Source organism: Arachis ipaensis, chromosome B2, assembly GCF_059453495.1.
Source record: "Arachis ipaensis isolate K30076 ecotype BB chromosome B2, ASM5945349v1, whole genome shotgun sequence".
In the NCBI taxonomy this organism is placed as follows: Eukaryota; Viridiplantae; Streptophyta; class Magnoliopsida; order Fabales; family Fabaceae; genus Arachis; species Arachis ipaensis.
In genome coordinates this window covers 18,402,063-18,427,114 of record NC_142437.1, presented here as the reverse complement: position 1 = coordinate 18,427,114, position 25,052 = coordinate 18,402,063, and the positions used below count along the sequence as shown (strand labels likewise).

At 34.8% G+C, this 25,052-nt stretch overlaps 4 protein-coding genes across 5 annotated transcripts; all 4 read right to left on the bottom strand.

Annotated features, from left to right (window-relative positions):
- Nucleotides 1-3,899: 3,899 nt before the first annotated feature.
- On the bottom strand, nucleotides 3,900-7,412 carry LOC107625048 (histone acetyltransferase subunit NuA4-domain protein). Of its 2 annotated transcripts, none has more exons than XM_016327580.3 (7): nucleotides 7,205-7,412; nucleotides 6,986-7,117; nucleotides 5,813-5,913; nucleotides 5,274-5,343; nucleotides 4,525-4,552; nucleotides 4,378-4,438; nucleotides 3,900-4,198 (listed from the first exon to the last, which is right to left on the bottom strand). In XM_016327580.3, the coding sequence occupies exons 2-7, from the start codon at nucleotides 7,049-7,051 to the stop codon at nucleotides 4,093-4,095; spliced, it is 432 nt and encodes a 143-aa protein (XP_016183066.1). In that variant the 5' UTR covers nucleotides 7,052-7,117; nucleotides 7,205-7,412; the 3' UTR covers nucleotides 3,900-4,092. The 2 variants fall into 2 exon arrangements, with proteins under 2 accessions (XP_016183066.1, XP_016183065.1); XM_016327579.3 differs by having other exon boundaries at nucleotides 6,986-7,080; nucleotides 7,205-7,383.
- A 4,412-nt stretch (nucleotides 7,413-11,824) lies between these two features.
- On the bottom strand, nucleotides 11,825-12,241 carry LOC148573183 (uncharacterized). Its single transcript, XM_088505702.1, has one exon. The coding sequence runs from the start codon at nucleotides 12,239-12,241 to the stop codon at nucleotides 11,825-11,827; it is 417 nt and encodes a 138-aa protein (XP_088361828.1).
- Nucleotides 12,242-13,437: 1,196 nt separating this feature from the next.
- LOC107626950 (uncharacterized) lies at nucleotides 13,438-16,148 on the bottom strand. The gene is made up of 3 exons (XM_088504501.1): nucleotides 15,536-16,148; nucleotides 15,385-15,455; nucleotides 13,438-13,557 (listed from the first exon to the last, which is right to left on the bottom strand). The coding sequence occupies exons 1-3, from the start codon at nucleotides 16,146-16,148 to the stop codon at nucleotides 13,438-13,440; spliced, it is 804 nt and encodes a 267-aa protein (XP_088360627.1).
- Nucleotides 16,149-22,576: 6,428 nt separating this feature from the next.
- Nucleotides 22,577-24,184, bottom strand: LOC107628223 (inorganic phosphate transporter 1-4). Its single transcript, XM_016330993.3, has one exon. It carries the CDS (start codon nucleotides 24,171-24,173, stop codon nucleotides 22,596-22,598), a length of 1,578 nt encoding a protein of 525 aa, XP_016186479.2. The 5' UTR covers nucleotides 24,174-24,184; the 3' UTR covers nucleotides 22,577-22,595.
- Between the last annotated feature and the right edge of the window lie 868 nt (nucleotides 24,185-25,052).

Below are 25,052 nucleotides of genomic sequence, written 5' to 3'. Positions count from 1 at the left end.
ATCGAGAGTTCTATGTTGTGTTGATGGAATTTTTGAATCTTAGCAACGAGTTGTATATCTTCAGTATCGAATGATGCTCGAAAATGGAACGTTTGCTTTTTCTCTGAATGGCTTTGAGAAGTGGAAGAAGTGGAAGAGTCTGCCATTAAGGGGCGATTTACGCAAAGCGTAACCGTTTGAGTGGAGCGCGTGTAAATGACGCCCCATTCAATGCTGTTCACTGTGCGTCTGGAAGGATTGTGGGCTGGTAGCTTGGATAACTTGTAAGGCCTTTTTGCTTGTATGTGTAGCAGGCCTCATGTTAGATTGCTGTCTCATAGTCAGGTAAGTACTTAATGTGCCATGTTGACCTTGAAGTTAACGGAGCAAACGAGTTAATAATGTCTAGGTATTATCGACAGACGAACCCAGCCTTTTATGGGTACAAAGTCACCTTCCGTCTTCTATGGATACTTTTGTTAGCGTTCATAAAATTTATGGATACAAATGGTAGTTTTTCCATTTCAGGAACTTGAAAATTTTTATGAGAATATATCAAAATACAAAATATATTTAAATTTACATTAAAGGATATACAACCCCAAAATTTTTGCACAGGAGTTCTCCATAGTTATGTAAGTCATGCATGTTGTCTATTATTTCTATGTGATGATATTAAGCGTGAGTTTAATTTTAATATACGGATAGTGTAAAATATTTTATATAATTATTTAATTATATTTATTATTTTAGATTATTATTCGATTTAGTACTGGAATGACTAAACAAGATTTAGTTTAAGATTAGGGTTCAATATAACCCAACTGTTGTAGGCATGATGCTGATTGAGTATTGCGATATGTTTTAAACATTAAAGATAAATTTTTTTCAAGATTATTATTGAGTATTGTCTATTGTTATAATCATCTGATTGAGTATTGCATACGTAAGCCCATTTTGTTTTAGCATTTTCTATTTTTTTTAAATATGTGAAATTATATGTTTGGGTTAAGTTTTTTTTATTGGAATTAGGTCGTGTATTATTTAGTGTTTTGGATTGGCTCCTATAAATAATTTTTTCATGGCTATTGTAAACGATTTTTTATAAATTAGGACGTGCAATGTTTAGCGTTTTAAGAATTTTATTAATCGAACACTATTTTGTTATGGTTGTGGTAAACAATTTTCTCTTGTTGTCTAGCTCTATCGATGTATTACCAGCATGAGAAGGCAACACAGTATGCCATTGGATGACAGGATCGTGTCGTACTTACAGATGACCGGTTTATACCATCTTACAAGGCTGAACGAGACTTGGTTTAGATTGGATGAGCCATTAGTGAGCACATTCGTGGAGAGATAGCGTCCGGAGACGCATACTTTTTACATGCCGTTCAAAAAGTGCACGATCACGCTGCAGGATGTAGCGTATCAATTAGGACTCTCGATCGACGGTCAGTATGTCAGCGGATGCCTCATGGAATTTGAGCGACATATCAAAGGTGGCCACCCAGCGTGGGCATGGTTCGAGGAGTTATTGGGTGTTTTACCTTCTGCGAACTGCATTGACAAGTTCATGGTGAAGTGCACTTGGATGCAGGAGACATTTAGTGAGATTCCGCAGGGTGCAGATGATGAGACGGTTAGGAGGTATGCCCGAGCGTATATCATGATGCTCTTATTGATGCAACTATTCGGTGATAAGTCTGGTACACGTCTTCACATTCGTTGGCTACCCTACGTCGCCAGGCTAGAGGACATGGGTCGGTATAGTTGGGGGTCTGCTGCTCTATCATGGTTATACCGGTGCATGTGTCGTGTGGCCAACAGGAATGTCGTCAAGTTAGCTAGTCCATTGCAGCTCCTACAGTTGTAGATCTTCTGGAGGTTCCCTGGTTTCCGACCGGATGGATTTGATATCTTTCATTGGCCATTGACGTCGAGGTACTTGCTTTTGGGTTATGCAACATTTTTTTAATAAGTTATCGGTTTACTTCCTTGTTGATAAAATGTTTTGGTTTTCAAATGGTCAGGTTATTAGCCGACATTGAGCGACAAAGGGCCTCAAGTCGCACATTGGAGGATATATTTACTCCAGCCTGGGGATGTGAGTATTTATGGTTTCAATTTGTTCATCGCAGATGTTCTGTTTGCACTATTTACTATTTATGATGACTAACGATAAGTACTTCTATTCACAGTTCGTGTGGATGCCATATAGCTTGCCTAATGTCGTTCAGGTGGTGCACCCCGAGATATTGGAGCCACGACATATGGCGTTGTAGAGGGCTGTGACAGCATTGATCTATTTTGCTGTCATAGAGTGCCATCAGGTGGATCGGGTGCTGCCGCAGCTTGGTGGAGTACAGCATCGACCCTGTGCCGCACTGGACATAGATTTCTTGATGTCAAAGGATGGAAGAGGTGGAGATCGGTGATTTCCTGATACGTTACAGAGTTGGTACATCATCATGCAATGCATCCTCAACGCCATCCGGTACTCTACCCTCTCCAAAAATTGGGACCATAATAGGAGTACTGGACATCGCAATCGCAACCTCACCCAAGGGTCCAATGTCACATATTCCTCCGTCATCACAATAGTTTAGATTAGCTGCAAAGGACGGAGATGCAACTAAAACTGCCCTAGGTACAATCATCGGCACAGCTAACGAGGCACCAACAGGCATGGAACTAGATTAGGCTGGTATTGCTGAGGATTGAGGATTCCAGTTCGAACCTCCAGAACTGCACACCACATCCACAAGCTTCGCCAACAGCTTAGGGGTCCTCACCTCGAGAAACTGACGACGACAATGGAACAGAACTTGCAAATCTTCGTTACTACCTATGACGAATGAATCGTACTTCACATCATCGCGCAACACGAAAATCGAAATTCTGTAGAATAATTTCTCCACACATTTCACGCCATGCAGCCCTAGTTTCTGGAGTATAGTATTCTGAAACTCGGTGAAACTCGTCAAAGGCTTAAGGAAAACACTTAGCGGGTCCTTATCAGTAAATTTAATTCTCGATTGCGTTTTTTTCTTAATCAACCCTCTATAGTGTACCAGAACTAAAAAACTCTCATTACTAGCTATTGTGAGTTCCACTATAGTAAAAAATTCACATTCAACTCGTATTTATATATGTTAGAAATATACTAAATCGAATTAACTCATTTTGAATTATACATACAGAAGATTTCGTAATATATCAAATCTAATGGTTTCAATTTACCATTATCCACTACTACTGAATTAGGCCTATATATAAAGATATATCATATATCATAAACAATTGCCAAACATATTGACCAAAAAAAAAAGCCAAACATCAGAATTCAGAGTTGAAGTTGAAGACCTGTCCAGAAGAAGTAAAAAAACACCGAAGTAAGCAAGCATATGGAAAATCGAATTTATCAATAAACTTTTGAATATCGAAAGTTTAACTGAAATTCAGGAGATTGAATCAAATATAATATATATATATAAATAATTTTTTATTTTATTATTTTAAATTAATTAATCCCTAAAAACAAAACGAATCGATTGGTTTAATGATTTATTAGATTTTTACCAATTTTATCGATTTTTAATCGATTTGCTCACAACTAATTTTTTGTCTGAACCAGACCGGTCTAATATTCCTTCCTGTTCTCAAACCATGGAAGGAAATTAGCTTCATTTAAGAGCTTTGTCAATAAATCAATAAAAATAGAACAAAACGAAACCTTCACATATAATTAATTACATGGAAAAGCACATTAACCCATTCAACTATTCTTGAAACACTAAGTTCTTGTGCTAATTTTGCCTGTGTACCAAATATTTGCCTTAACCAAAAATAAAAAATTGCCAAAAGACAAAAAAAAAAAAAAAAAAAAAAAAAAAAAAAAAGGGAAGAAAACTAACATGTGCACGGAGACATTTACTTGAACCAGATACATGGTAAAAATACATGTACAACATGAGTACAAGGGCTTTATTATAATAAATTCCATAACTTTGGGGGAGCTAAACATGTACAACAAGAGTACAATATGTACACAAAATGTAATGAGACATTAGGATCAAAACAGTGAACAGAAACTAGCACCAACATTTTCAATCATAATGTCAAATCAGGATCATCTTCATAATCAAAATCTTGTTCAGTTGAAGGCCTTAATCTCTTTGCATCCCTTGGACCACCTCTTCCCTTCTTTGGTTTACCCCTAAGGGTGCACACATGCAGATATCTTAGCCCAAAATCCACCAAGGTTTTGACTTTTTGTACATATTTTCCAAGATATAAGATATTTCTATACACTTATTTATTTATTCTTAATTTAGAAAAGACACTAAATTCAACAAGATCAAATCAAATCAAAACACGCATTCGTTCAGTACTTACTGGCCATTTGCATAAATTCCACCACCTTTTGAACGACCAGGACCGAAATCCAGTCTCCCATCTGATATAAGTGGATATACAATGAATTAGCAGACAATAAAATTGACGGCAGTAATGTTAACGAAATGCTTGGTTATATGAACTCACCATCTCTACCAGTTGCTAGATCTTCAGCCTATAGTAAATCAGATGAAATTAAATGCATGTTACATGTTAGAAATGACCAACTTGCAAAACGATATGGATGTTTAAATAACTTCACTGAGAAAAACAGGGTTGTACTAACCAAAGACGGGTCATGAGGACGGTGAAGTACTAACCTATACTCCAACAACTAAGCTGGACACAATTGACCAAAAACCATACATTTGAACATGGGTGAAGTATGTTTTTTATACCCGACATTTGTGAAATTCTTCACAAGTATCCCTAATGTTTAATTTGATTCAATATTGTCCCTAATGTTGGAAATAAGTTTCAATTGAATCAAAATTAAATATTAGGGGTAGTTTTGAAAAATTTAGCAAACATTAGGGACAAAAAGTATGCTTTATGCTTTGAACATTCAAATAAGGGTCAAGGAAAAAATTCTAAGCATCAATGATGTTTAACATTAACATAAAATTTGCCATTAAAAATATTCTGTTTCAAGTTGATTGAAATGATTAATAATAACATCAGATCAGACATTCTTTGGTTAAATTGTCACAAAATATACGATAACATTAAAAGGATGTAGACGCTGAAAAAAAAAAAACAATTTAGAGCATAGGTTTATCTTCATTTCTTCCTATCTCAGTCTTATGACATAGTTCTCACAAGTGGGCAGCCTTTTTTTTCTTTTTTTTTTTTTAAAGTTCCTGGATTGAAGATTATCCCAGAATATCAGAAAATACCGCAGGCGAGGTCACTGAAGATAATGAAAAGAGTCTATCTTCAGGCTGAAACTTTCTTGACCGCTTCAAGCTGCCATGAAGAAATTATATTCACCAATGTCATATAAAGATTGAAACATTAGTCAAGCTATCTTTAGCTTTATATTCCACCTAGAACATGCAAACACATTCGAGTTTCTATATATATATATATATAAAATGATCGCTATCAATGCAAGTCCATTGTGTGGCATGTTTGCAGTGAATGCAAGTTACAAATTCCACACAATAGCCTTTCCCAAGAATCAAAATCACTGAATATTTTAATATATGCCTACAAAATACAGCTTTCAAATATGTACAGAAGATCATCAGCATGCTATCATCTATCATATTCTCCTGAAGATTACCAAAATCACAAAATAAACTTCTAAAACTAAGAGAATCAAGGGAAGAGGTCCCTTGATCATAACAAGTCAAGAGAGAGTACGAGAGTCAGGATTATTTCAAAAGTCCAAATCATAAAAGAAAAGGAGAGCCAGAGATAAGAAGCTCCATACAGTGCAGTGTTCTTTGATGAAGACAGGAACCCTTCAAATCCTTTTAGTACATTGCCACATTGCCCAGGATCCTGTAAATAACTTGTCTCCATATCATAAACCTGTGTTGAGAGAAAAACGTTATCCCCTATTCCCCTTGTCTTGTATGAGTATATCATAATGAAAGATATTGCACCCAAAGTACACCATTGAATACCCAACCCCAACTCAACAAGAAACATACAACTGAATCCTATTGCATTAAATTAACATTAACATTAACTTGAACATGAAATTGTTTTTCAAGTCAAACGATTATTTTTTTTTTACAAAAGAAAGAATTTATTAAGATAAGAGGAGTAAATATAAAGAAGTGGAGGAAAAGGGATCCTCTTAACTTAAAAAAATACAAAGAAAACTATAAAATCAGTGGATTGTAGATTTCCAATTTCTTAAGATATCTGGGGAGGGAAAGTCCTCTGAAGAGTCCATATGCTTTACACCAAATAGATGATGGACACCTAATTCTATCCCAAACAACAAGTTTTCCTAAGAACCTATCAATAGAGGTGCACATATTGTGTTCTAATCAAATACTCCATAAATATGGTATATAGAGCACATTGCCACAAAGACTTTGCCCCTTTCTCCCAAAATCTGCAAACTTAATCAAGATGTATGCAAGTTAAGTGCCCAATTTAGGTTTAAAACCTAAATTCAGTCTCTTAAGTCTTACCAAAAACACAGGGGAAAAAGTAGTCAATTAAGATCGAAAGACACGAATTTGTCCTTCACCACACACATTGGTCCTTCACTGTCTTACTGTATCCTCATCCGACAAGTTAGTTTTTTCATCACTAAATGGAACAAACATATTATATCCTCTTGTGCAATTAAGAATTTTGTCCAAAAGAATTGATATGTCACCTTTTTCAAATTGTGAGACAAATTTATCAATTTTGAATCACAAAGAACAACTCTGTAATCTATGTTTCTTGTCAGGGTGAGAGTTGAGACTAGGGTTTACTTAGGTTATAGTACATTTTACCCAATTTGCAATCCTATCTCAAAAATTAGCATAAAATGAAGACTCTATAAAGGAACACTGTGAAAGTGAATAGAGACAAGAATAATATCCACCAATTACTAAGCAAAGCACAGCAACGAACACAGACACCAAGTTGGAAAATTTACCTGCTTTTCAATGCTGCGCAAATCTTCGTGAAGCTTGGCTCTCCTACTAAGCAAGGAAGCTAGCATTGCTGAAGGGTTTACGGTACCCTTTTGCCCTAAAACGTGATGAAGGGTACAGAATCACATACAACACTGTCAACACAGTGTTGAATTATTGATTTAAAAACAAAAACATCAATTCAATTCAATTGAAGGGTGAAAGGAAGAAGAAAAGCTTACCTTCCGGTTCCATTTTGGCGCGAACTTAAATTATTGCAAGCTTGGTTGGAAAAAAACGATGAAGATAGGAAAAAAAAAAACCCTAAATCCCCAAATTTAGCATTTTTTGTTGCTATGTGCGGGATTTTCAATAGGTTTTTATTTGAATTCTAGTTTAGTAGTCAACAACTAAAGGAAGAATCAATCATGCCGTGCCAACTGCCAAGTCATAGATGAATTTTTAGGGAATTTTTTTTAATAGAATTAAGGTTTTTTCTGTCTCTATAGAATTAAGGTTTAATTATTGTATTGGTTCTTGTAATTTTATTAAATTTTTAATTAATTTTTTATATTTTTTAATTAAATTTTTATAATATTTTTAATTTTGTAATTAAGTTATTTTTATATAAAAAATATTAAAATTAATAGAATATTTTTTTAAAAAATACATGCAAGTCAAAGATTTAGTTAGATTTTTAATTATGAATATTTTTAATTTACGAAAAATTATTTTATTAATTTTAATATTTTTTACACTAAAAAGAACATAATTATAAAATTAAAAATAGTATACTCAATTAAAAAAAATATATATAAAAACCAAATTAAAAATTTAATAGACCAACAAAATAATTAAACTTAGAATTAAATTAAAAAATAAAAATTATCACTTAAATTTATAAAAAATATGTATATTGTATATGGTTTTTTTTTTATTTTTTTCTTATAAAAAGAACATTCTTCACTCTAGCACTATCTGAATTTTAAATTTTTACATTATGAAAGAATGACACTTATATACATAACAGAATAGTTAAATAGTTTAATTTTAATATACTAATAATGTAAAATATTTTATACAATATATCAAAACTAAATTTATAATTAAAAATATAAAATATATATAATAAAATAAATAAATAATTATCAAACAAAGAAATATTTTATTTTATTAAAAGTAAAAAATATTTCTTTTTTTATCCTAAAACTAGTTTAATTTTAGTTTTAATAAACTAGAATAGTACGAGTCAAAAATAAAAAATTAAAGAAAAATAATCAATCTATAATATAGAATTTTTTTTGATGAGTTCTATGGTGTTTTTGTTATGGTACCTAAATTGCTTAACTTTCCTTCTAAAGTAAAAAATAAAATGTTTAAAATAAAAAATAAACTATATAAAATTTATTAAATATTTTTTTTTTTTTAATAATTTAGGTACAAAATGACAGAAATTATTTTTCTTATGGATGCAGGGATGGTATATTGGCTGGATATTGGCCAAGGAGGGATATTGCTGGAGTATGGAACCAACGGTCAACACGCCGGGGACGTGGTGCCTCAGTCGGTGGCTACGTGGCGGCACTCTCTCAACACGCTGGGGGCATACTTCCTGCGACGTGGCGACCCTCCTCCACCACGCCGGGGAGTGCTGACTCACCACGCAGGGGGCGTAGAGCCTGGAGACCCGTGAAGCGCAGCAGAGATTCCCGCGGAGTTCCAATGCTACTACTGCACCACGTGGGGGCGTGCTGCAAGCTGCCTGCATGCAGGGGACAGCCCCCTCCTCCGGTAACTAGCGAGCTCTCTCCTTCTTCTATATGCATGTTTCGTTGCATATTGTAAGGGAAATAGTTGCTGAAGCAAAGAAATTAGAGAGAAGGAAAGAAGTGTGGGCTGTCTGGGTGTATAGGTTTAGGGTGAGAAGAGTGTAGTGAGTAGTAGTGAGTAGTAGTTAGTAGTAGTGAATTAAAAGTTTATACGGTGAAAAAATTTTTAGTTTTAGGGATTTAAAAAAAATGGTACGTAATTATATGACGCCCGAAAAACATATTATCAACTATTTGGATCATCCTATTTATGTAAGTTGGCAAATTTTATTTTTTTTCTGTATTTAAAATTTATTTTTTATGTATTTATATTTTTTAATGTATATATATTTTGTAATGAGAATATTATTTTGTGTATTTTATAAATATTTTAACAATATAATAATAGTTTTTATGAAATAAACGTTAATAATAATAATATGTAATTTTTTTAATATTTTTTTTTAATTTTTGTTGTTATGAATATATTCAAGAATAAAAAAAATATTTTGACTTTTTTAACATAAATATGTTGCGTATATTAATAAATAAATATTATAATAAATAAAGAATGTTTAAAATATTTAAAATAAAGAATATTATAATAAATAAATATTTAAAATAAATATGTGAATGTTTATTAAAATATTTATAAGGATTATTATTTAATTAATATAACATATATCTTTGTTGATGTAGTCTAACAGGAATTTGTTGGTGCGTAAACTGGATCCGCCACATACGTGGAATCCGATGGTGGAGAACTACTTACGCGCCACGGGATTCTACCACGTCTCTAGAATTGGAGTTATAAGAGGATTTCACCCCATGTTAGTTGCTCTGGTTGAAAGGTGGAGGCCTGAAACCCACACCTTTGTATTGCCGATCGGTGAGGTTACAGTGACATTAGAGAATGTCGCTCATATATTCGGCCTACCTATTGATGGAGAGCCTGTCAATGGATGGACAGATAGTAGTAGCGACTTCGTTCAAAGTCAGGGCATAGCGATATTCGGTCGTGAGCCATCAGTCAGTCATAATGCGAAGTCCTATATAAAGCTGGGTTGGGTTCGACGTATCAGAGACGCAGAGCCGTTGGACACTAAGGAGTCCATCAGGAGATACGTCAGATGTCAGATCTTCTGTTTGTTAGGGTCGACCCTATTCACGGGCAAGTCAACCACATATGCCCATGCGAAATATCTACTATTGCTTTGCGATTTCGAGCAGATCCATACTTATAGTTGGGGGTCAGCATGTCTTGCGCATATTTACAGAGCACTATGCCGTGCATCACGATATGATACAAAGGAGATGGATGGCCCTCTGAATCTGTTGTTTGTTTGGGCATGGGAGCGAATGCTGTGTCTTGCTCCCGTACCGAGACAAACCCTTTTACCGGCCGAGATATCAGTTGCCAGGAGGTAATAAGTCTTATTTTAGTCATGTGTTATATTCATGATGCATGTTTGACTTATGGTGAGTTATTTAAATTTTTTCAATTAATAATGTATCAGGTGGAGTCATTCGAAACGGACCACAGCGTGGTTATCCAAGACCATAGAGACATTCAGGCATGATATAGACTACATGCAGGAGGTAAATAGTTATGATTTTTCTGTTTCATTTTTCCAACCATTATTGTTAGGGTTCTAATATACCAATAATACTGTGGCAGTTTAAGTGGCGGCCGTACCACGGATTGATCGTTCCGGACGAGTTGCATCCCTATCTTGAGGTGTGTGACATCGTTGCTCCGTTGTTGTCATTCGAGTGTGTCGAGTGGCACCCTGTGGATCGAGTGATGCGTCAGTTTGGATATGCACAACCTCCTCCGCGGGCAGCAAGGGATATTCCACTTGATCAGCATTGCATCGTTCTACGCGGAGTGCAGCTTCATGACTGGACAGTTTTGCATGGGCCATGGATAGCGGAGTGGGCCAACAGGCGACACAGTCGATTGCGAGATCAGCACCCCTTCCGACTGGGATTTTTTACCGACGGTGGAGTCCTGGGATTGGTACGTATGCTCCTACGGACATCTGTTGAGATTGACGGGGTACATTCCTCATCATCCACAGCCTCCTGCCCCACAGCCACCTGCCCCACAGCATACAGTGTTTGAGCCGATTCCTTATTATATACCACAGCCACCGGCCTACAGTCATGGTAGCCATCACACTCAGGGCAGCCACCATTCTCAGCACTCTCAGCACAGCCACCACGCTCAGAGCAGTCACCATTCTCAGCACAGTGACCAGGGTCAGTCTGGCCAGCATCATGATCCCATACTTACTATTCCTTCCGGTCATGATTGGTTTGACTTCTCCAGCAGCGGACACGGAGATCAGCAACTACAGCATTGGACCAACGCTGATTTGGGTGGCTGGTCAGATTTTAGTGGTATCCCTTCACTGTCGGTGTCAGCTGATCCACATAGGGCATCAGTAGATATGGCCCATGGTTTGCGGGGTTGTACTTCCGACCACACGTCAGGGAGTGCGTCATGTGATAGTGGTTTTATCCAGCGTCAGCGGGCATACACAGTTGTTAACACGTTCAACCCCGGTCCATCCGCTTCAGCAGAGGCAGGCAGGTCGGCCGCTCCGACAGATGCAGGTGGGTCGGCCGCTCCTACAGAGGCAGGTGGTTCGGGAGCTCCGGGGGTGGATGACTTAGTTCGAGGTCACCCATATGACCTACGGATGGAGCGAAATCCACCTGATAGGTATACTCCATTGCGGTTCGGTCGGGGTATTATGGGTAAGGGACTGAACTACTTAGCTGGAAAGAAGTGAGCTTCGGTTTAGGTTATCTAGATTTTATTTTCAGAATTAAGTTAATGTAATTCGTGTTTAATATTTGGTTTGTTAACTTATGTAACCCGTAGTTCTTTTTTTGTATATTAACTTAAGGAAATCAGTTAATGACAATATTAAGCAGACATTAAAATATCAATGGATAGACTTCATTTGAAAAATACAAACACGTCTGATTTCAAAAGTATCAACTGATAAAATGCAAATTAAAAAGTACAAACATGACCATATTAAACTACGAAGCAGCACCACTCGGTCCAGCACGCTGCGGACACCTACTCCGACTATGACCCTGAGCACCACAGAGACGGCATATCCGAGGACCATGCATGTCACGTGAGTCCATTTCATTCAAGTATCGGGTCAGTTTGGGCCTGCCTTTAGACGTTCGCCTCAGGGCGGGATTAGCGACCAATGTGGGTCCCTCATAAGCAGGCCATGTCTCGGGATCTCCTAATGGTGTGAACTCAAATTTATATACCTTACGAACTTCCATCATCTTGTACACATCATGCACATAAAACTGCCAATCGAGACGCTGGTTAGCATAGCAAGCAATAACATGGCGACATGGTATTCGTTCAACCTGAAAGTGCCCACAGTCACACGTCCGTCGCGCAAGATCAACAACTAACACCTTTCCAGTAGTCATTTTGCGCACCTCAAACATCTCATTTCATCTATCAAAGCGGTGCACAACTATATTCCCAGCCTGTTGCATACTTGCTTCTATCCGCTGTTGCGCAAATACGGAGTACGTAAATCCAGCACGCTTGCATTCGTGAGTCTCGGCACTCTTCCGCGTAAAGAGTTCATTTAACCTATAATATATTGCTCAGACCAGCGCCAACACAGGTAGATTACGGACACCCTTCAACACTGAGTTAATGCACTCGACAAGGTTCGTTGTCATATGACCCCATCGATGTCCCTCGTCGAATGCCAATACCCAATGTCTGAGTCCGATGGCATCGCACCACCTGGCATATGCCTCGCCTCGCTCTTCCAACCTCTTATAGTTGATATTGTACTCCTCCACCGTTCTTGAATACCCTATGTTGACAACAATCTTCTGCAAGTGAGGGACTTTGAATGCCCTTAAGAAGTTACTGCCGATGTGTCTTATACAAAACATCCACCATGCTCTTGGAGGTTGCCAGTCACCATCGGAACGATTAACTGCTGCCCGTATTGACTCATGCCGATCTGAGATCATACCCACACCATCTTTTCTAACAACATACGTTCGCAGATTCCTGAGAAAGAAGTGCCACGCATTAGCTGTCTCCCCTTCCACCAATGCAAAGGCGATAGGCACAATGTTCTGGTTCCCATCTTGTGCAACAGCGACTAGAAGTGTACCTTTGTATTTTCCGTATAGGTGTGTGCCGTCAACCTGAATCAGGGGCTTGCAATGCCTGAATGCCCTGATGCATGGATTGAAACTCCAAAATATACGATGAAGTATTTTTACACCTTGTGCCTCCTCATTCCCGTTGTACAGTGGTCGTGTTTCTATTTGGACAACTGAACCAGGAATCTTCTACACCATGACCGAGAGCCACCATGCCAAGGCTTGGTAAGAATCCTCCCAACCACCAAAAACTTTGGCTACGAACTTCTGCTTTGTCAACCAAGCCTTTCAATAACTAATGGTATAGTTGAACCTTGACTGGACTTCCGCAATTATAGATTTCACCTTGATGGACGGGTCCGTCTCGACCAATGGCCTTATATCCTCAGCAACTGTATCCGAGTCCAACTTGGAATGATCTTGTGAAATCGTTCCGATTGTGCACGTGTGCCTACCGTTGTATCTGCGTATCTCCCAACAACCTTTTTTCCATATCAAGCTGGCTCGGATAAGCCAGTCACATCCACGCCCGTACATCTTGTATTTTGCATAGAACGTCTGTGGCTCAGACTCATACACATCATAGTCAACTCCTCTATGATGAGTTTGGAAAACTCTAATTTAAATTAGTGATGATCAAACATTATTAATATGATTAATTGCAAAATTATTAATTTGATTCCAAATTTGTTAATTAAATAATTTTGCTATGCAGGTTTGTTAATAGGTCGAAAAGAAAAGATCCTAAGCCCAATAATATCAAACTTCAGCCTTATACAAATTTGTCATATGAATGTTGGCTGAAATGTTTTATTTTTTTGGGCCAATTTAAATTATTATTGATACAAGCCCAAAGTATTTTGCTTGCTTGGTCTGAAACCAATTGAGAGAGGAAGCAAATATTTTTGCCTTATGCTTCTAACGGATTTCATTTCCATCATATGGTGGATTTCAAATTTTCTTTGCTTAAGTTTATTACCTTGGAAACATGAAAGAGAAAATGTGATTTGATTGCAATTAAGTGTAGCTTACACGCTACTACACAAAGCATGGAGAGTTGCACCTAATTAATTTATCTAACACTCATAGCTTTGCTTTTCTTTCTCTTTCTTCTCTCTCTAATCTTTCTTCTTCTTTTGGTCATATCACAGAAACCATGGAAGCTAAGCCTAGCCACCGAAAAGAAGGAGAAGTAAGTAACAAGACCATCACAATGATGGCAAGAAAAAGAAAACAAAAAGTATGTTGTGGCTGAGATTCTCATCACTTCTGGTAAGATTTGGTGAAGAGATCTTGGCTTCTTTATACCCAAAAATGGATGAAGAAGATTTCGGTCAGTAGAAGAAGATCCTTGGAGGGATGGCTTGACTCTGATTTTGCTCAACCACCATAGGAGGTAGCTACAGTGGCTACGTGATGGAAGAGGCAGAAGTTGGAGCAGATGAAGCTGTCATCATCATGAAGCATCAAGGGGTAGGAGTCCATCTTAGGGTGCAAGGCAAGATGGAAGGCTCGGATTGATGAAGATTGGTGACCAAGGAAGGACCAGAGGTAATTGCATGTTAGGTTTTACATTCAATTTCCTCTTCTCTCTCTCTGGCCGAACCGGTTTGCATGAAGAAGAAGATTAGCTTGGTTTGTTTGGTTTCAACCGTGGAGGCTTCTCCCTATATATAAGGGTGAACAGCCAGGGCTTGAAGCAAGGAGTGAGAGTGCAAGGCACAGAGTTCTCATAGCTACCTAAGCTAACAGAAGTTCTTCTCCTTCAATGTTCTTCATTTTGTAATTTTTCTATTTAATTTTGTCTGTCTTGAGTCTCATGGAAAAAGGCAAACAGTGAGGTTTGTATGAAAAAGCCATAGAGCGAAAAAAGGCAGAGAGTGCAAAATTAAAAGAAAAAGCCATAGATGTCCTTAGAAGTCCTTTGTACATCTGTGTTGTGTTTCATGATTCTGTGGGAATCCCCTTGCAAGTTGGGTTAGCACTTAGCAGTTGAAAGCTTGGCAGTAACTAAGTCAAGTTCAGAATTGGGGTTTAGATTCTGGACTTGTCCTAGATAGGAAGGGTAGTTCCTAGGGAGAATTGGTGTTTGTAATCAAGAATGATTATAGTGAAATTCCATCATTGTTGTGATGGAAACTGGATGTAGGCTGCCTTGCACTTTGCAGCTGAACCAGGATATATCTTGGTGTAATTTTCTCTCTCTTCTACTCCATTTTTGTTTCTGCTGCCTAGGAGATAAAACTGAAAAATATCTCGTGCCGAGTGACGAGACAAAAAGAAAAAGTCTCGTGGCTGGGAACGAGACAAAAATCAAAAGGTCTCCAGAAGTTGTTTTAAAGACCATCAAGTGTTATTAAGTGAAAAAGGGGCTAAGATTCAACCCCCTTCTCTTAGCCACTGAAAACCATCACTTTAGATATAGTGAAACTTCTAATTACTGCGACAACCGACTTTCTAGAACTGTATTCCATTCCAATCCGGAACTCTCCGTCCTCAAGATCAGCAATTCCTACAGAAATCCGAAATCATCGTTTATTGATCAATCCAAAGTATAAACTAACAAAAACTTCTTATTTAGTCAACGCGTACCTATGTTTGCATATTCCAGAAACTCGGGGGTATGCATGGCGTCGAGATCCAACTCACGCATAAAAGGTGGAACGCCCATCGGTTGACTGCTCGAGGGATGAACCACTACATTCTCTGCTGTTGCCTCAACTCCCACATCACCATCCTCATCTTCGTCGCCGGCTTCATAAGTGGCTTCGAAGTCCTCTTCGCTGTCATTATTCATTCCTTCGTACACTGCAGCTCTATCATCATTTACATCTATATCATTTTGGACCGCTACTGCCTCTACAGCTTCAAACTCAACGTACAACTCAATCTGTGGGTGTCGCATATGTGTCTGTCGGTGAATTTGAAACATATTCTGCATACTCGCTTTATCCGTGATCGGCATGGTATCAAATCGTATTAGACCACCAAAAACTACAATCGGATTCCGGTACAGAATTCTGCTCACTCTCATTAACGTACCATTCTCCATGTTTTGACAGAGGCCGTTCTGCAGCTCCATTAACGTCATCGTGCATGGAACCACAAACGAAAATAGATTCTGGGACACAAATCTCACTCCCTCATGAGTATTACGTATTATCTCACCATTACGATACACCACCAAATTTGCGGTGCCCTCCATTACAATAACAACAGCCTCAAAGAATCCTCACAACACACTCAAATCTTACTCAGTATGCAAAACACTATCGAGCTCTGCCTTATATAGAGGGGTGTACTTAACACGCCCCCCACGTGCTGCCTGCCTCAGTCAATCACGCTTTGACACGTGTCAGAACGCCCCTGCGTGCTGACTCAACAATCCCCCCACGTGTTGCATACTTGGACCAATCAGCCTTCGCCATGTCAGCACGCCCCCAGCGTGCTGACTCATCACGCCCCCCACGTGCTGCCCCTCGTAGCCAACCAACTTCTGCCATGTCAGCACGCCCCCTGCGTGCTGCCTAGTTGGCTCAACCACACCATGCTACCTAGCCTCCACGCCCCCCACGTGATTCAGGCACCACGCCCCTGCGTGTTGTGCCTTCATCTGACACGTCCATCTGTTTTTAATACACACAGTATCTTCATTTTCAGCCAATACACCACAATATTTTCCATATCTAAATTAATGATAGGCAATATAGCATTTACTTTTTTTTAATGGACAATAACTATATGTTGTACAATTATATTCTATCATGGTAGATTTTGTCATAATGTGAAGCTGCAACATTTTCTGTACCAATAGGGTAACTCAAACTAGACTTTGCAAAGAAGAGAAATACTTGACAAGTCCCTGTTAACATGCAAGTAGCGTGATGTATGCGGTGAAAGTAGCTTTTCCAACACAAATGCGACGTGTCGCACCAGTTTTATAAAAAAATTCGTGTTGTCCCATCGAAGAAAAATCACTTTTTTTATCCATTTTTTTCCTTCGTTTTCTTTCTCTCTAAATTCATCTCATCCAAACAAAGTATAAAAGCCTCCCACCTGGTTCTCCTCCTCACTCGTTCAACACATTGTAAAGAGAGTTGAGAGAGTATTTTGGTTTACTGAGTTTTAGAGAGTATTTTAATGTATAGATGTGAAATTTATATATAAAAAATTTTAAACGGGTATTTAATAAAAATAATACATAATTATATGTCGATGACAGAACATATTATCAACTATTTAGATAACATAATTATGTAAATTTTTATTATTTTCGCTAATTTAGAGCTTATTATTTGATTAATATACTAAATATAATTAGTTTAGTTAATATTATTATTAACAATATTAGTATAGTTAATCATTTGATTTATTTTTTGTAGATTTTCTGTGATGATAGTATTATTATTTTTTCAACTTTTTGTTATTAATTTTTTATTTTCTGTTATTATTTAATTAATTATTAATAAATATATTTATCGGATATGTTGTAATTCTTTTTTATTTTCTGCTGTAATATAATATTTTATATTTCTTTTAAATATTGAAATTAATAAATAATATACATACAAAAAAATTTGAAATTCTGTGTAGTAATTTTTTTTATTTTCTGTTATAGTATTATTATGTTATTTTAAATTTTAATGATTAAAATTAATAAATAATATAAATGTATAAAAAAATTTTCAAATTTTCTGTAATTATTTTTATTTTATTATGTGTTATAATATTATTATTTTATTCTAATTTGCTAAAAATAATAAATAATATAAATATAAAACATGTTTTTTAATTTATTACAATTATATTTTATTTTATTTTATTTTAATTTGAAATTATTAAAACTAACTAATATTTTTTATAAATATTAATAAAAATTTTGAATTTTCTGTAGTTATATTTTATTTGATATTCTCTTACAATATTATTATTTTGTTGCAATTAGTATTTTTTTTAAATTAATAAATGATATAAATATAGAAAATTAAATTTTATTCAAATTTTATATAATTATTTTTTATTTTTTATTTTTATATTATTAATTTATTTTATTTTGTAATTATTAAAATTAATATTTTATAAATAAATAAAAATTCAAATTTTCGATTATTATTTGTTATTTTATTTTCTGTTACAATATTATTATTTTTGTTTTAGTTGGTGTTTATTATAACTAATAAATAATATAAATATAAAAAATTAAATTTTTTCGAATTTTATTTAGTTATTTTTTTGTTTTAATATTTATTATTTATTTTATTTTATAATTATTAAATTAATATTTTTGTAAATGTTAATAAAAAATAAGAATTTTCGGTAATTATTTTTTATTTAATTCTCTGTTACAATATTATTATTTTTGTTGTAATTGGTATTTATTAAAATTAATAAATAATATAAATATAAAAGTTTAATTTTTTAATTTTATTTAATTATTTTTTATTTCAATTTTAATATTATTTATTTTTTGCATTTTAGTTGAACTAGGCTAATAAGAATATTTTGCCCCTTAAACTTGATCCACCGGAGATGTGACATTCGGCGGTTGATCAGACCTCATAAACAATGAGATTCTACCACATATCAAGAATTGGAGAAATTAGAGGAAATGGTGCGTTGCTAGCTGCTCTTGAAGAAAGATGGAGGTAGAAGACTCACACTTTCGCATTACTGGTCGGTAAGGTTACGGTGACACTCGAAGACATAGCACATATATATGTCCTGTCGATTGATGGAGTGCTCATAACCGATTGGACTGATAACAATCATAACTTCTTGGTCAAGCACAACTTAGCGATTTTCAGCAGCAAACTTTTGATTAGTCCCTCCAAAGTTACATAAAGTTGTCTTAAGTTCGTCATATTAAAGACACACAACCTTTAGACACTTGGAAGTCTGTTCACTGATACGTTAGATGTCACATCTTTGATCTATTGGGTACCACTCTCTTTGCGGATAAGTCAACGACATATACCTACGCAAAGTATCTACTATTGCTCTAAAATTTTGAGCAAATTTATACTTACAATTAGGAGTCAGCAACTCTCATGCATCTTTATAAGTTATTGTACCGTATATCAGAATACAATTACAACGAAATGGATGATCCACTAATTAATTTGTTGTTTGTTTAGGCGTGAAAACGAATGCTGTAGTTTACGCCCATTCTAAAATAGCAGTTTACACCAACTGAAATACCGGTTGTAATGAAATAACAGTATTAATAAGTTAATCGAATTAGATTCGTATTTTATTTACATTTTACTGGCAATATTAATACGGTTCAACTAGGTATCCTTTAAAAATAGTACAACATTCAGCCTTTTTATTACAATAATTAAAAAAAAATTAAAACAAACAACTAAAAATTATGAATAGATTTATTGTCTTTTTAAAATTAAATATATATTCAAAATACAATCTAAAAAAACTGAAATTTAAAATTTAAATTTTAAATTTCTGTTTCAGATTTAATATATTTAATTATTAATATATTATAATTTAAATACATATCTAAAAATTAAATTATTCAAAATTCAAAATTTTGATTTTAAAATTATAAAATAAACCTTAAACTATCAAATTATTAATTAAACTCGTACAAAACACTCAAAGAAGCAGAGAAATCACGTTTGTGCCATGTCGAAAATCCAGAGGCGCATATGAAAAATTCAGAGGTGCACATAGAGAAGTCATCCTCCGCTGTCGTTCATCCATGCTACCTTCCTCTTCCGCGCTCATCCTCAACGCTGCCTTCCTCCTTTTCGGCGCTCATTTACAACAACGCTGTCTTTTTAATGTTTAAATTTAAATTTTAGATTTATGATTTTGGATGTGTTTTAAAAATATTTTCTGTATAACTTCATAATTTTAGATGTGTTACAATTATTTTTTAATGTTTAAATTTAATTTTTAGATTTATGATTTTGGATGTGTTTTAAAAATATTTTTGTATAACTTAATATTTTAAATGTGTTACAATTGAAAAAGAAACTACAATTGAAAATATTTTAGTTTATGTATATAATTATATTCGACCATTCATAATTGTATTATTAACATTTATATTGTATTATTAAAGTTGACTGATTTTAGATGTGTTTTAAAAATATTTTGTATAAAATATCATACTATCAGATGTGTTATAATCGAAAAATAACAACACAATTTTAAATTAATTGTTGATTATAATAATTTTGAAAACTAATAAGTATCGAAAAAAATTTAACTGATAATTTAAGTAATAAGTATTATATTCATTTGATCGAATAAAAAATCAAAAGATTAATTGTATTATTAACGTTTAAATTTAAATATTTAAAGTTAGCCTGATTTTGGATGTGTTTTAAAAATATTTTGAATAAAATATCATACTATCATGTGTTATAATTGATAAATAACAACAGAATTTTTATGACTATATCAACTACATCTTCTCTCTTAAACTCCAAATTTTTTTTTGCTTCTTTGCTCAAACTAACGTAGAAAATACTTATGCAACAACTTTATTAATAAAATTAAATAAGATCAACCTTGTTCTAATTAAATCAGCAGAGTGTTTTTATGTTTAAATTAAAATATAATTAAAAATGTTGAACATGATATTTCTTAACAAATTACATAAACACATGTGTAGAAAATAATGATATCTTTCACCAATACAAAATGAGAGAGTACTTCAGCTGGAAGGTGGTGATGGTCTTCACCAATGAAAACGAGATGGAGAATTCAGCTGGCAGCATCCTTTTTGGTTTGGGATTCACTAATGCGTGTGAATGTCTCGTAGAATAAGGAATTTAAAAAACTGTATCTGTTACGTAAAGTTACGAAAGTAAAACAAAGTTACCGTAACCACCAATGAAGTGGGTGGATTTTAAAATTTAAATTTAAATTAAAATCTAATTATAGATATGTATCTACAAAATAGGAACATGTTACACTACAAAAATAATTAAATATTATTTAAATCTGATTAAAGGCTGATTAAAGGCTGATTAGTATTGTACAACTAGCATTTCCCATATTAATATTATGTGTTGCAGGTGGAGTAATTATTCACTAATCAGAACGTGAATATTGAAGAACGTGACGTCTATTAGACAAAAAATAGGCTACATGAATAATGTGAGTTTACTATTCTTTTTTACCGAATTTACCACTTCTTAGATGGTATCCCTTTTAATCCAGTTGAACTAACCGATTTGATTTGCTTTTTAAAATCATAATATTGATTACATCATTTTTTTAATAGAAAAAGAAAATTATGTTTCAGGCTACTCAATTACTTTTCAGTTCTTCCGTCCTCCTCCTAAGACGCCACAGAATAATGCCAACAAAAGCAAATTCAAAAGGTAATCTAAAAGTTAAAATGTCTACCCAAAACTAAAATGTTCTGGCACAAATTACTCACACACCAAAAAAAATCTAGAACTTAGCTGAATAATCTCAACTTTGAGGATACCAAAATCCGGCGAGCTATGAAAATGGTGGACAGAGACGAACCAAAAGTTTAAGCTGAAATAAAGTATAAAAGCAAATATCTATGGTGGCAACGATTCTATGACAAATTTGAAAGACAAAGAATTGGAAGATCTTTAAAGTAAAGGAATTGAAAACTAATAAAATACTTACAATAACTACATCCACGTCTTGAATTCTTCTCTATTTGAACTCTAATTCTATGTTGTTTTTAACTTATAAAAAACTACGTGGGAAGTCTAAATTATTAGTCAGACGGATTATCTTTTTAAGATCACTTATATTCATTAATTATTTCAATGAATAAAATATCTATCTTTGATGAAAATAATTACTTTATAAGCTATCTTTTGTTTATTGAATAATATATATTTTCATAATAACTCTGAAATTAATCAATATTAGTATATTGATAAGTATTATTGTGTCTATTAATCTATTTTTTTTATAAATTAGATGTAGATAATAATAAGAAATTTGGTTTAAATTTAGAGAGTAAGTTATACTAAAACTTAAAAGACATTTTAAAAGAAAAAATTATCCACCAGTTCCTTTCTATATTCCATTCCATATTCCATTCCATTATATAATAGTAGAAGACTAGAAGTAGATGAAGTAGATCATCAATATTTACAAGTATTTATTCTTCACAATATATCAACTTTAAGTTGGTATACTCTAGAAAATCTTGTAAAGATGTAGAGCACAAAGTATGTGCCAAATTACAGGATAAAATGAAAATATATGTAACAATGTAAAGATACATTTTTTTGGTAGACAGTCAATAATATATATAAAAATTAAACATAAAAGATAAAACCAAAAACTACCATGATTACTTCTCAACAAAGAATGCACATTAGACCAAAAAAGTACATTGGCCAACAAAGAAGTAATACATATAAGGGGAACGTAGGTGATGAAGAAGGGAGATGGTTATTAAAAGTAAAGAAACATATATATATAGTCATCAAATTAAAGAATGAAATAGACAATTACATACGTTTCCAAATCACAGAACAAATAGCACCTGTTATCTATACAAAATGACAACACAAAATCAAATAAAAAGAGCAACTCATATAGAAAAGAACCTACTTTTGGGCCGGGTGATTCGAATACCAAATTGAAGGCACGGCTTTATTATTCGTCCTAATTGTGCCAAACAACACGACTATACCTTATTTCCAAGCTCATCTTCTTGTTCATGCTCACCTGATATTTCTTCTAAAGATTTTCCCTTTGGCTCAGGCACCAAGAATGTAAACAAGAACCCTAAAATATTAACCACTCCTAATACCAACAAAGAATTCTTGACACCAATGCCGGGAGGATAACCTGCATCTGTCTTGGTCTTGTCCGGACTCTGCGCCAAATATAGAAATCCAAAAGCACCAATCATAGCACCAAGCTTGCCTGAAGCCGACGAAATCCCATGACATGTAGAGCGGAATCTTGCAGGGAAGATCTCCGCAGGGACGACGAAAGTGGTTGAGTTAGGTCCAAAGTTTGCGAAGAAGAATGTTAATGAATACAACACGACGAATCCAATGCGATTCTCTTTCTGAGTCCAGTGCTCATAAGGAATTGCGAGGGCAAACATGAACACTGTCATGAAGAAGAAACCAATCAATTGGATGGTGAATCTTCCGATCCTATCAATGAATGCGACTGTAAACCAGTATCCAGGAACTGTACTGCAGACAGCTATAAGCGTTTGAGCTCTGGCGATCTTGTAAACTTCTTCCAACGCGTTCATGGTTTCCGCAGGAGGAATCCAACCGACTGCGCTGAAGATATCTTTCTGGAAGAGATTCTGACTGTAAAATGCAACATCAAGCAAGAACCATGTACTCGCTGTTCCAAGCAAATGTAAACCATGACGCGCCGCGAATTGCTTAGAGAACAAGCCAAAATCCTTAGTTTTATCCTCCTCTTTCTTTAATTCCTCTGCTTGGAGTTCTACTTGCATAACTTTAGACATATCTTTTGTAGCCTGTTCCATGTTCTTCGCAACCAACGCCGTGTAACGCGCGGTTTCCGGCATCTTCGTCCTCCAATAGTATGTCAGTGCAGCAGGAAGAGCCCCCACCATAAGAATTACTCTCCACGCAAAATCTGCTTCTGGAACAGTTGAGCCTACCGGATCAACCTTATATGGCGGAGAATCGAATTTCGCCTTGAATATCGATGAGATAACGATTGCAAATATGCCTCCGGCCAAGATACCAAATCCCTGCATCGCGAAGACGGCGGCGATAAATGCGCCGCGAGTTTTCTTATTTGCGTACTCCGACATAATGGTGGCAGAAAGCGGATAATCTCCTCCGATACCGAATCCGAGCCAGAACCGGAAAAAGCAGAGCGTCGTCAGAACCGACTTCGGTTCCCGGCCGAACGAGAGGCCGGAGGCGACAGAGCAAACCACCATAAGCATCAGAGTCATGCCGTAGACTTTCTTTCTGCCGAGCTTGTCACCTAACCAGCCAAAGAAGAGCTGGCCAGAGAGTGTTCCGATAAAGGCTACGCCGTTAACTGCGGCGGAGACATTGGGCGGCAAATTTCCCGGCTTTGGTGCGCCGTCAACGTGATAGTATATGCGGCCGAGTAGCTTGGTTACGAGGGAAATACAAAACAAATCATAGGCATCTGTAAAAAATCCCATTCCTGCAACAATGATTGCTGTAAAATGATACCATTGTGTTTTGGCCACATCAAGTGCATTCAACACTTGAAGTTGATCCTTCGCCATGTATAATTATCTCTGAAGCTTTATTTAATCCTAGATAAAAATACACCTACAACTGTTAAAAAGGAAAGAATGTCAATAGTTAATACAAGTATTAGTCTTATAAAAAAGACTTAAAAACTATTGTGTTGTACTGTGTACTTCTACCGTAGAGTCTACAGTGACTATCATTATGATAGTTCTAGTGTAACTATATAATTTTGACAATATTTAAAAATCACACATTTTTTTATATTTTAACAATTTTTAAATATTGTCAATTTTATATAATCATTTCAACTATTATAATAATAATAATAATAATAATAATAATAATAATAATAATAATAATGATAATAATATTTATTATTATCATTATTATTATTATTCGCATACAAATTGAAAATATAAATAGTATACAAAATAAGCATAAAAAAAAATCTAAAAAACACAATATTTATCTTTTCTGCAACATGCATCAGAGTGAGCCTCTAATAATAATCACTATAGCATGCTGCTGCTACTAATTGAAAACACATGTAAATAAGGTAACGTGAATATAAAATATTTTCAATTTTCATACACAAAAACAATTAACCTTCTAAACAAAAGGACAAACAAAGCAATGAGATAATTTTATTTGGCTAATCTAATCAAGTTTTCATCGTATGTCAATTCAGATCTTTCTAAGGGAAAGTTATATACATACTTTCTGAAGAAATATTTGTCCAATTCTAAGCATATTTAATGCATATTTTAAAAGTATTTATAGTATTTAAAGAACCATACAAAATACATAGCTGTGATATTTCTGACGCGCACATACACACTTGAATGCATGACATAATAACAAATAAAAATTATGATGATCAATCCAGTACAGAAAATGAGAATTAATTAGGA